Consider the following 13310-nt stretch of genomic DNA (forward strand, 5'->3'; position numbering starts at 1 on the left):
ACTCAACAACTATTAGTTATCTCCTTATATTTTTCTTCCCCAAAACAAATGGGTTTTTTTCTTATAGCCAGTGGAATTAAATGGAAACCCATGTCTTGTTACTGGGCCGTGATGGTGCTATTTATGCTGATGCCATGGGCTACAGTTCCTGATACAGGGACAAAGTCTGTGTTCAAGAGGAGAACACTATTAGAAACTCGCCTCAGAATGGTCCACACAGAAGATGGGAAAAGCCAGGGTCCTGGGAGTGTTTTCCTCCATGTGGACATTGAGGCTTGTGAGAAAATGGGAAACAGCTAAGTGGTGGTCCATCCACACCATGGAATACCATGCAGCAACAGAGAAAATGAGCTGCTGGTGCACTCACCAGCCTGGGTCACTCTCCAGAGAGCTAGGCTAAGTGTAAGAAGTCACAATGCTGTATAATTGCATTTATCTGAAATTCCAGACACTAATGAGTCTCTAGTGACAAGTAAACTCATCAGTGGTGCCTGGGGACAGGGTTCAGGGCAGGTGGGGGCAGGAGGGTGGGATGACAGAGGGACAGGAGGTGGTGGAGGCATGCGTTGTTTTGAGTGTGGTGATAGTTTCATGCTTTGTACTCATGTGGGAAACCATCCAGTCATACTTTCAGTGAGTGCAGTTGTACCTATCAGCTACCTCCTACCCTGGCAGAACCGGCCCAAGGTCTCCTGGCCAGAGCCTCTCAGAATACTCTTCCTACTCTGAAAACAAGGCCCTTTCTGGGTGCCACATGCACAGAGACCATGCTGGTTAGTGAGAGCATGGAGACCCTGCCTAAAAAAGAGACAAGGTGATTCTGGCTTCCTCAGCTGTGTGCTCAGCAGAAGAGGTCCTTAGGACATGCATGTCTGTGCATTGTTGATGCTGTGTCATTTCTGGCTGGTTCTGTGAGAGGTGTAAGGCCTGGGCACTGTGCCCACCTGGGGTACTTGGTCATCTGAGGCCTCACTCCTGAAAGTATGCAAATGCCTCCTTGCATCTCTGTGAGGTGGTATTAGAAGGACTGACTGTAGCATTTAGGCCTGGTGAGGAGGGTTTGGAGAGATTTAAGGAAGCAGGGCTTTGCTCTCCCCTGGATGTGGGAAGGAAGCAGGGGCAATTCTGTGATTGAGCGACTTAAGAAATCTTACCCAGCAGGAGGGACAACAAGTCTGAGGCTAAATCTGGGACTGGTAAAGCAGCAACTATCATTCAGAGTAGCCAGCATGGGGCTGTTAGTCTTTGTGAGCTGGACAATAAGCACATGCTGTCTGTGCCCAGCAGGAATATGACGGGGGCTTCTTCTTGTGTTTCTCCATCACTATCCCAGAGTAAAGTGATGTTCTGCCTAAAAGTGATGTTCTGTAACACTGTTCATGTTCCATAGGATGATAACAGGGCCCAGCTGTGACACTAGCCAGCTGCTGGATACTGTGGCTACTGTTGTCTTTCTTGCTCATTTGGAAACGAGTAGAGTACATATCCAGCCCCTAGAGAATTTTATCCACAAATACATGGCGAGACTCCTCCTGACCATGGTTACTACAGAGGGGACCCAACAGATATTCTAAGAAAAGCCCTAGGGTGATTGTGCTGTGTACCATGGCTAAGAACCCACATATATTCCTGACTTGCCGAGTCCAGCAGAGTTGGTACTCCATGCTCTTTCCACCACCACTTCCTCCTCCTGCCCCCTGCTAAGCCAACTCCACTTTCCAGCAGGTTCTTTCTTCCCCACTCAAGAATCTGGCCTTGCCCAGCATTGCAGGCCATCCACATGTTGCTCAGTGCCTAAGCCAAATCTCACCAGGGGGCAGCTGTGCACCCTGTCTCTGTCCTTTAATATCTACTTTTTACCTGTCTTGCAGAAGCTGCAAGACAGAGATGTTGATTACCATGGTGGACTTAGGGACACCACAATGTCCTAACTACATATTTGGTGTGACTTAATTATTCAAATCCACAGTCTTCAGACCTGTAAAATGGGCTGATGATGTCTCTGAAAAGTGGTTGTCAAAGTTAATGTGCTCACATTTGTAAAATACCTGGCCTAGAAACCTTGAGTGTTCCCAAGGACTAGAGCCCAAGTCTAGTCTAGTTCCCAAGGTGGGAACACATTGATATTCTGTCCATTCCTGTGTCTACTCCAGTCCCTTCTCTGTCTGTGAGTTCTAGAGTTTGTAAAATGTCAGGTGAGTGTTCACTGGAGAAAAAACACTGGCTTAGAGAAGGTGGAGGTGGCCTCTAGCTGGAGGGTGATGAGTAAGGTGTGGAGAAGATGGGCACTGGGAAGGCAGCTCCATGAAGGGGCAGCTAATGTGGCCCCACCCCTGTGTGCAGCCTGGTGCCTCTTACCCTATTCCACCTCCCTAGGCCAGCCTCTTACCTTCCCCACAGGCTCTTCCGCAACCCTGTCTCAGAACAGGGTAGGAGCTGAGTGTCTGGACAGGGAATTCTGTGGGCAGACGTGTATGGCAGGTCACCTCTGAGTGAAGCTGACTGGCCATGTGCAGACCACAGGTATGGGACAGGCCCTGTGGGAAGCAGGAACTCCTTAACTCAAAGGAAAAAGAGACGTGGACGTGGGACATTGGGGGCAGTGAACTGGCACTGAAGGCCCCAGTCTCTGAAGTAGGAGTGGGCTGTATTTGCAGTGTGATGGTATTTGTGTGAGGCAGTGTCCTCTGGGGCAAACTGTCCCCCTGACCACTGCTGTCTTTCAGGGCTGCCCTCGGCAACTGCCCCTGAATGGGCAGTGACTCCCTTAGGCCAGGATCAGATCTAAAGCATCCTACACTCTAGCCTGTTATACTGATTTGAACCCCAAAGTTCAGTTCATTCATTCCAACACATAGAATTTGCCAAGTCCTCTTTGATCCCAGGCCCTGTGCTAAGGAGACTAAGCTATGAGTAGGATACAGTCTGGCCAGCTGCAAGCCCCTGGTAAGTGATTCTGAACACTCTTGAATTATAAGGACAGCAACTTTTGAGAATTCAGTAGAGGATATATATGAACCCTCATGCTGCTTGAGGATTCATATGAACTCTATGCTTTTGTGTACATGGACCTTCTGCTTCCAATTTCAGAGGCCCACAAAGCCTGTGGATGGTGAGTTAAGACCCCTGCTCTGGGTTGCAACCTCCTAAGGACCAGGACCACTGTTTCTGTTTCCTTCCCTCAAGTGCCCAGCATGGAGCTTTGAGTGAAGTGGAGGTTCTGTACATGTTTCCGTGAAGGGACTGGTAACATGGCCCTTCACTCCAGGTCACTAAGACCTAGGTCCTAGGGGATAGGCGGGTTGTCCATGTTAGTGGGATAAGGTGTCAGACACTACCCATAGTGGGTAGGCTTCAGTGGGATCACAGTGAGGGGGGGTTGGCAGCCCCAGCCCAGAAGCATCTCCCTGCGGGTCCAGTGGCCTGGATTCTGGCTCTTATACCTCCGTTCAGTGTGGTCTTTAGCAGAGCAGCATCTCAGAGCATGTTTGTTCCTCTCTAAAATGGACACAGTGCCTACCTGGTGGAGCCCCCACCCCGAAGAGTTAACAAGAGAGTGTTAGGGGTCTCGGGGAGCCTTGGCTCCTCATAGGGGTTTGTAGAGAGGACACCCTGTTGAGTGTTCAGTGTCATGTCAGAAAAGCACAGAAATGGGCAGGGCAAGGAGACTTTGGGATGTGTGGAAGTTTTCCGTACCCTATACAGAGGTCCATTCCCTTTCCTGTCCACAGAGGCAGCTCTGACTGGGGCCCCAGGACCCTAGCTGCTAGGTACAAGCACAACAGCCACCTCCTCCTGGGGTACACCCAGAGGGCTGGCCCAGGTCACCTTTCTTCACAGAACCTGAAGGAGATTCACTTCAAATAACGTAGGAGAGGCACTGTAATGTCCCACCTTTCCTTGAGTTTAAGGTACACTTTAAAAAAATTGCTTAATACTTTTGAAATCAAGATGCACTTATACTTGATGTGTACGTTTAAAAGTGATTTATTGGGGCGCCTGGGTGGCTCAGTCGGTTAAGCGTCCGACTTCAGCCAGGTCACGATCTCGCGGTCCGTGAGTTCGAGCCCCGCGTCAGGCTCTGGGCTGATGGCTCGGAGCCTGGAGCCTGTTTCCGATTCTGTGTCTCCCTCTCTCTCTGCCCCTCCCCCGTTCATGCTCTGTCTCTCTCTGTCCCAAAAATAAATAAAAAAACGTTGAAAAAAAAATTAAAAGTGATTTATTCTTCCTTCTCAAAAGTTGTCATTAACTTAGTGGCATCTTTGCATTGAGGAAATAGGATAGTTGTAAACGTCACATATGATCAGGAAACATAGTGTGTGACCTCCCTGGGAGACCCCAATTCAAGCCCCCCCGCCCCATTTGGGGGCCTTATAACTCCTAGATCAGGCCAGTCTAGCCCATTGAGGGTTCTCGAAGGATCCTGGAATGCATTCTTCCAAGACATCCTCAAAGTGACACACAAAGACAGTTGGACAAGCCTCCCTGGCAAGAAGAAACAGATTCCCCCAAAGTCCCACAGAAGCTCCTTGCCCCAGTCCCCAGAGCTATTCATATCACCTCTTACTAGAAGTGTGTGTAGTCAGCATGTTTTTGTGTCTGATAGATAGAGCAGGAGCCATGTTGACTGAGTGTGTGCTGTATCCTTCTTCATGCAAATTGAGTCACCTCTCAGGGCATTTCAGGGAGCAGGCACTTCTGGTGACCCCTATGGTCTGGAGTCTGCCCAGAGAGCTGTTGGCACAGGCAGTGGCTGGGCCACAACATTCAAGGATTGTTTTTCTCTGGGGACTGGCTTTATGCTCCTCCAATGAGCCAGGTCCTGGGACCCCCTCCAACTTGTCTATCACCCACACCTCCCAACTCCAAATCCCCCCAAATTTGCCCAATGGCTGTCTCAGAACACACGGGCTCCCTCTGGCCCAGCTGCATGTGTCCTAACACAAGTCACAGAGTAAGTAAAACACACCACCAATGGGTAGCGGGGACAGACCATAGGAATGGCAGAGCCTCTAGAAGGGGTGATGTGGCAGCAGGCAAGCAGGTGTTTCTCATAACAGAGGCCTCATTTTGTAGATGCAAGAGTTAAAACTCAGGGGTGGTGAGCAGAGTGGTGATGGGGGAACAAGGAAATAATGGAACAAGATCCAACTTCAAAACCCCCACTTTTATGCATATTGGACAGCCCCCAGCAATTTAGGCTTTTCAGTGAGACCCTTTCTGATGACATTCTGAGGTCATACAGGGCCTTTGTCATGTATGTGCTTCTGTATCAGAAGAAGAAAACTCCCTGTGCAGGGTGTGATGTGCTACAGGCCCCACCATGCAGCCTGCACAGTGGCCTCAGAGCCCCCAGGTCCAGGCCCTGCCTTGGCTAGGACCTGGGCCTGCCATGCCTGCAGATCCGCTATAAGCCCTATTAATAGGTCTGTTCTGGTGCAAAACTGGAATAGCCACCCTGGTAAGTCCCCCACTCAGAGCTCTGGGAAGGTACAATGAGATGTGAAGTTCTCCAGGTTTGTGCACTGTGTATGGCACTAATCAAAAGTGAGGTGTACTGACTGGTATTAAAGTGCAGACATGTTTGCACTTGGAGAAGGACAAGTACTGCCTGTAACTGGGAAGGGATAGTTTCTCCATGACCAGAGGTCAACACACACCTTTCCCTTGCCTGTAGTAGGGTGGCAGGTTGAGGAGGGAGGAGTGATCCGGGAAAGGCAGAGCAGCGAGGACACAAAGCAGGATGCATCCATAAATGGTGATAGACATCGTCTGCCCACCACGGGCGGTTGATGCGCAGCTGGTATGTGGATCATTATTTCAGTTGTTGGGAGAAGAGCCTGTGCAGGTGCCTCACCTAGCTCTAATTTACATTAGGGGATTGTACAGTGTTGTTTCTTGGGCAGCTATGTTTTTTCAGAAAAAGGAAAGCCACACTTTTCTCCATGAGATGGACAACTAGGAAATGTGGGCAAGAGTGTGCCCCAACAGAGCCTGGGAGCAGTTCCTTCAGCTTGGGGAAACCTCTTTGGCTAAGTCTAAGGTGAACAGGCTACCCTCACCCTGCCAGGAACAGGATCTACTGCCAGGGTTTGGATGGGCGGCTTCATGCTGTCTCTGGTCGAGGAAATTGGAACAAAGCAGGCCATGGGCCTCGAGTGTACCTGCAAAGCTTCAGGTCAGAGTCCAGCATTTTGTGGGCCACATGAAGAGCAGAGTGACATCACCAACACAGACACTACTACTAATTATCCTGGTTACTGCCATCATCAGCTCACCTGTGATCTAGAGCTAGTCACCGACCCTTGCAGGGCCTCTGTGGTAATATGAGGATATGAAGACTCACTGTGCCAGTCTCCTGGGGATTCTATAATGTTTCCAAAACGTGAACATTCTATAATGTTTGTACACGCAGAGATTGGGTGTCAGAAAGACCTCATCCAGATTTAAATGCCACCAGTTATGCCATACCATACTTATGCAAGTATAGCTTGAGCAGATTGCTGTTCTGAGCCTCATAAGGATCCTGTAGAATAAAGACAATACTACCTGTATCCTTTTAGGTTTAAATAGTGTATATAAGGTACAGAGGATGTGGTGAGCACTTCATACATAGCTATTTTATTATTATAGGTGTTATTTTTATAATAGGAGAGACAAATTTCTCCAACTTTACAGTTTTTACTCAAGAGTTTGCTGAGCAGCTGCTCTGTGCAGTCCCTGTAACTGGGGTTCTGGAAGGGCCGAGACATTTTGTCCACTAGACTACAAGTCTAGCGGGAGAGACAGATCAGCCAACAACAGCAGCAGCAACAGCATCAATGGCAACAATAACAGCAACACCAGTGCAGCCAGGGACTGAACCCAAAAGTGGTCAGAGTTGGGGACCAACTCTGAGAGGAACACTCAACCCTGCCTGGGGCAAAATGGAGAATCCTGGGGAACCAGGGATACTGAGAAATAAACAGACCATGATGCAAAAATGTGGGAGTCACTAGTGTCAGGGGTGCCTGCTGCCTGGAGAAACTTAAGGCTGCATGGCTAATGTATACCTGAGGGAGACTCTGAAGAGTAAGCTGGAAGGAGCCTGGTGAGGCTGGTAAGGACAACATGCAAAAAGGCAAATAATCAGAGAGGGTGTGTATTGTGAGTGTAAGAATCTCAGAAAAATCACAGGGTATATGCTGGGACATGGAAGAGATCGTTCTGGAAGCAGACTAGGGCCAGGATGGGCCTTAGCCTGGACATTTCCTGAGGGCAGTGGAGACCCAGAATAGTGACATCAGATGTGGGTTGTGTAGAGCACAAAAGATGATTGATTGGGAATGAAGCCATATTGGACCTTACCAGATGATAATTCAAATCCATAAAAGGAAATGAAGAGAATCAGAAATGGTAAATAATAAGGTTAATATAACTAACTCTAAATATATATTTCTCTCAACTTTTAAAAAAATATAAAATTGTATAAAATAATAATTATAACAATGTGTTGGGTTAGTAATATTTATAGACACAAAAACATTAATAGCACAAAAAAGGAAGTATAGAGCTATATTGAAGTAAAGTTTTTATGTCTCACTAAATTAAAATCATATAAATCTGAAGCAGATCCTGGTAAGCTGAGTATTGTAAGCACTTAAGAAAACAGCTAAGAAAATATGGTTAAAAAAAAAGCACTAAAGGAATTAAAATGTCATGCTAGAAAATATTCTAAATGCCAGGAAGGAGGGGCAGAGGCACAAAAAAATATGACACATAAAGAAAATAAGAAACAAAGTGGCAGATATCATCTAAAGCAGAAATTGTCAGAATGGATAAAAAATAAAGAGGGACATTTTATAATGGTAAAAAGGTTGATCCATCCTGGGGCACCTGGGTGGCTCAGTCAGTTGAGCATTTGACTTTGGCTCGGGTCATGATCTCTCAGTCTGTGAGTTTGAGCCCTGTGTCGGGCTCTGTGCTGACAGCTCAGAGCCTGGAGACTGCTTCAGATCCTGTGTGTCTCTCTCTCTCTCTCTGCCCCTTCTTTGCTCATGCTCTGTCTCTCTCTCTCTCTCTCTGTCAAAAATAAATAAATATTAAAAAAATTTTTTAATAAATTAAAAAAAAGTTTGATTCATCCAGATAATATAACAATCACAAATACATATGTACTTACTAACCAAGACCCAAAGTACAGGAAGCAGAAATAGGCAGAATTAAAGGGAGAAATAAACAATTTAATAATAACAGTTGGAGACTTCAATATCAGACTTTAATTGATAAAATAACTAGGCAAAAGATTAACAAGCATACAGAGGTCTTGAATAGCACCGTAAAGTATTTAGACATAATAGACATCTATAGAGTGTTACTCCAAACAAAAGTAGAATGCACATTCTTCTCAAGTGCATATGAAATATTTTCCAGAATAGACCACATGTTGCATAAAACCAGCATGAAAAATGTAAAAGGATTGGGGTGCCTGGGTTGCTCAGTTGGTTAAGTGTCTGACTTCAACTCAGGTCATGATCTCACAGTTGTGAGTTCGAGCCCTGTGTTGGGCTCTGTGTTGACAGCTCAGAGCCTAGAGCCTGCTTCAGATTCTGTGCGTGTGTCTCTCTCTCTCTGCCCCTCCTCCCTTTGCATTCTGTCTCTCTCAAAAATAAATATTAAAAAAAATTTTTTAATGTAAAAGGATTGAAATCATACAACGTATGTTCTTCAATTAAAATGGAATTAAGAAATCAATGACTGAAGGACATTTGAGAAATTCATTAAATATGTAGAAATTAAATAACATACATTTATTTTTTTAAGCAACACACTTTTAAATAAACAATAGATCAAGAAAAACATCACAAGGAAAATTAGAAAATACTTTAAGATGGATAGAGGCAAAATCACGAGTTACCAGAACTTACAGGATACAGCTAGAGCAGTTACAGCTTAAAGGAAAGTGATAGCTATAAGTGCCTAATTTAGAAAAGAAGAAAGAATGAAGAATCCAAAAAGGAAATTTAAAAATTCCATTTATAATAGCATTAAAAAGAATAAACTATTTAGGACTAAACTTAATCAAGGAGGCCAAAGGTTTATACACTGAAAACTGTAAGATGTTGCTGGCAGAAATTAAACAAGACAAAAATAAGTGGAAATACATTCTGTGTTCATGGACTGGAAGACTTAATATTATAAGTGACAACACTACCCAAAATGATCTATGCATTCAGTGCAATCCCTATCAAAATCCCAATGACATTTTTTTGCAGAAATATAAAAACGCATTCTGAAATTCATACAGAATCTCATGCAACTCTAAATAGCAAAAATAATTTTGAAAAAGAATAAAGTTAGAGAAGAAAAACATAGGAGTAAATCTTTGTATCTTGGGCTGGGCAGTAGTGTCTTAGATAAAACACCAAAAGCAGAAGTGACAAAAGAAACATACAAATTTCGTCTTATTCCAGGGAAAAACTTTTATGCTGCAAACATAAAAATATGATCAAGAAAGTTAAAAGTACACAGAGTGGGAGAAAATATTTGTAAATCATATATCTGATAAGAGATTTATATCCAGGATATATATTAAAATATATAAATAAAATATATAAATTATTCTTATATAAATATAAAAATAAATAAAATATATAAATAAATATGTAAAAATAAAAAATATATAAAATAAATATATAAATATGTGTGTATATATATACACACACACACAAGCCTTAGAACTCAATAATAAAAACACAGCCCAAATATAAAACTAGGGAAAAGATTTGAATAAATATTTCTCCAAAGAGGCTGTATAAGTGGCCAATAAACACATCTACATTTGGTCAGCATCATTAGTCATTAGAAAAATGCAAATCAAGGGGCACCTGGGTGGCTCAGTCGGTTAAGGGTCCGACTTCAGCTCCCATCATGATCTCATGGGTTCGTCAGTTCGAGCCCCTCATCGGGCTCTGTGCTGACAGCTTGGAGGCTGGAGCCTGCTTCTGATTCTGTGTCTCCCTCTCTCTCTGCCCCTCCCCTGCTCACATTGTCTCTCTCTGTCTCTCAAAAATAAATACATGCAAAAAAATATTTTTAAAGAAAAATACAGATCAAAATTGCAGAGATACCATTTCACACCCACTAGCATGGCTCTAATAAAAAATATAGACACAAAAAAGTGTTGGTAAGGATCTGGAGAAGTTGGAACCCTAATACATTCCTGGTAGGACAGTAAAATGGTGCAACCAATTTGGAAAACAGTTTGGCAGTTTTTCAAAATGTCAAACATAGAATTGCCCCATGTTCCAGCAATTCCATTCCTATGCGTTTATCTAAGAGAAATGAAAGCAAACATCCACGCAAAGACTTGTACACAAATATGCAAAGTAACTTCATTTACAATAGTCAAAACCTGTGAACAACTCAAATGCCCATCAGCAGTCAAGAGGATAAACTGTGGCATATCCACACAATGGAATACTTCCCACAACAAATGAATGAATTATTGATACATACAACATGGACAAATCTCAAAATAATTATGGCTAGTGACAGGAGCCAGTCACAAAGATGACATGATGTACAATCCCACTTATAGGAAATAACCAGAATTAGCAAGTCTGTAAAAACAGAAGGTAGGGTGGGATTGAGGGTATGTTTTTGGATGTGTAATAGGGAATGCTAGTAAGATTTCTTTTGGGGGGAAAACATCCTCAAAGTAGACTGTGGTGATGGTTGTAGAACTTGATGAGTTTATTTTAAAAAATCCAATTGTCTACTTTAAATGGGTAATTTGTATGGTATGTAAATTATACCTCAATAAATATTTTAAAAGGTGGGGAGGTATAAGTGACAGCACCTGCATTAAATGCCTTCCATTTGATGGCAGAGACATGAAATGGCTTTGTGTTCTGGGAGTGGAACCAGTCAACTGGCCAGCATTTCTTGAACATCTCTGTCACATGTGGAACTCAAACAGTGCTGTAAAATACCGAAGTTGTGTTCCTTGTCCTCACAGGAGGAGCTTGTTTTTAAACAAGGGTTTGATTAGGAAATTTATCACCACAATTTAAGATTTTGAAGAATTCAGAGAGGGTTAGCATAGTCATAAACAGGCATCTCAAAAGAGGAAAATGTTTGCACTGGGCCTTTAGAGATAGGTTGGCTTTTGGTAGATGGTGGGGGTTTAGAGAATTGTTTTCAAGTGCTCCTTCCTTGTACAACCCTCGCAGGTGCCTTCTGAGGCAACTCACATGCTGTTGGGAAGCTCTAATTGCTGGAAAGTCTTTCCTTGTGTTAAGTAGAATCTTTCTCCTGCTGATAATACTGCCTTACCATTTATAATGCAGTTATTATTGCAAGACTGTGCTGAGCATCAGAAATAGTATCTCAAGTAATTCTTCCCATATGGGATAGGTGATGTCATTATCTTCCTCATCATTATCATTATTTTCCAGATGAAAAAAATCTGGCCCTTCAGTATTACATGAGCTGCCCACAATCACAGTCCCAGATCTCTTCTCCTCATGTGCACCTGTAGTACTGTCACTAGTGGATGTTCTTTCTTTCCTCTAATCCACACAGAACACGTCTAATTTCTCTTCCATGTGATAGTTAATAAAGGTAAAGATCTTTATCTTTTTCCTGCCTTTTAAGCCATTTTCCCCCCTTGGAGTTAAACAAACTCAGTTGCTTAATCATTCTTTATTTAGCATTGTTTTGAGATTCTTTCCCATCTTATTCACCATTCAGTGATCAAATCTGTCAGTCTTTTACTGAAGCATGGGCCTCAGAACTGAGATTAGTCTATTATGGCCTGACTAGCCCAGGAGCATATGGTACTGACCTCATTCTTCTCCTGTACTAGCTGTGTTTTTGAGCATCCTAACATAACCTTAGCTCTTTGGGCAGCCACATTCCTTTGTGGATTAAAATCCCTGCCAAGTTAGGTCCAGGGACCTGAACAGAGAAACCTTTTTAGAGCTGAATAAAAACACTGGGCCTGCTGTAGGATCTGGATGAGGTTTGGACCCACCAACAGCAGGATGGCCTCATTCCACCTAGAACCAGCCTTATACACAAAGAGGTGGCCATTCACATGGTACTCAATAAAATAACTCCTACTATCTCTCTTCCTAGAGTCACATTATTCTGGTGTCTGATACTTTTATTCTAGAATCCATTTCCCTGCCTTTTTCAGCTTCTAGTGACTGCCTAGATTCCTTGGCCTATGGCCTGCTCTACCTTCATAAGCATCACTTCATCTATGCTTTCAGCATCATATGGTCTCCTCCTCTGATCCTCCTTCATCCCCTTGAGAAGGTCCATGATGATTACAGTGGGCCCACCTGGATAATCCAAGGTGGTCTTCCCATCTCAACATCCTGAATATAATCATATCTTCAAAGTCCCTTTTGCCATAAAAGGTGACATTCACAGGTCCTGAATATTAGGAAATGAACGCCATGGGTGTTATTATTCAGCCTACACAGAGTTTTGTTGGAGAGGATGATGTGATAAACTGTCTAATTCATGATTTAGAAAGACCGGTCTGGCGACAGAGTGGGAAGAATAAGGCTGGAGACCTGAGAAGTACTTTGGAAGCTGCCAGTAATGAGAGCATACAACTGGATCAGTGGCAATGGGACAGAGAAGAGGATATATCTAGAGCACTCAGGAGGTATAACCCACAGGACTTGGAGCCAGCTAGGATGTGGGATGAATGAGAGAAGAGGTCTAGAAGGGCTCACTCAGGGTTTCTGCACTCATCAGATGGGCTGATGATGGTATCAGATGGCTGATTGGTGAGTAGGGAGTACAGAAGGGGCAGAGAGAGATGGTTTGTTTGGAACCTGACTTTGAGGTGTCTATGAGATAAGCAATGAGACCTGGTAGGCAGTTAGGTCTGTGGGTCTGGAGAGGAAGGTGGTGACAGCCGCTTGGTGTGCTGAGCACACAGACAGCACTTGAAGCCACAGTAGACCAGATGCCCCAGGACTGTCTAGAATTAGAGCATAGAAGCTGCCTAAGGGAGTGGGGGCAGGGACAATGGCTTCCACAGTTAGGGAGAAATATGGGTGTGGGAGGAAGCCAGAGAGGCAGGGGGAGCACCAGCAGAGTATGTTCTGTGTTGGAACAGAAAGTTGATGCATTTGCACTCAAACAGAGCCCTTCCTCCCCGGAGGAATGGCCACTTCTTATCAAGTGAAACCCTGCAGGAAAAGGGTAGAAATGGTTCTGTGTTTTGCTTGTTAACCTTGAGGGCCAGAGGCTCTGGCTGGGAACTGGGTTGTTTCTTGGACATTAGGTGCACGCACACATAGAAGGAG

The 13310-nt window shown here is 44.1% G+C and overlaps 1 protein-coding gene across 1 annotated transcript in view; it reads left to right on the forward strand.

Moving 5' to 3' along the window:
- Positions 1 to 5132: 5132 nt before the first annotated feature.
- LOC122225973 overlaps positions 5133 to 13310 on the forward strand; it is a 249376-nt gene continuing 241198 nt past the window's right edge. The window contains exons 1-2 of the mRNA XM_042948654.1: positions 5133 to 5461; positions 12523 to 12661. Of these exons, the coding sequence (XP_042804588.1) occupies positions 5260 to 5461; positions 12523 to 12661 (341 nt within the window). The 5' untranslated portion in view covers positions 5133 to 5259. The remainder of the gene's footprint in view (positions 5462 to 12522; positions 12662 to 13310) is intronic.

The sequence above is a fragment of the Panthera leo genome, chromosome C1, assembly GCF_018350215.1.
Source record: "Panthera leo isolate Ple1 chromosome C1, P.leo_Ple1_pat1.1, whole genome shotgun sequence".
In the NCBI taxonomy this organism is placed as follows: Eukaryota; Metazoa; Chordata; class Mammalia; order Carnivora; family Felidae; genus Panthera; species Panthera leo.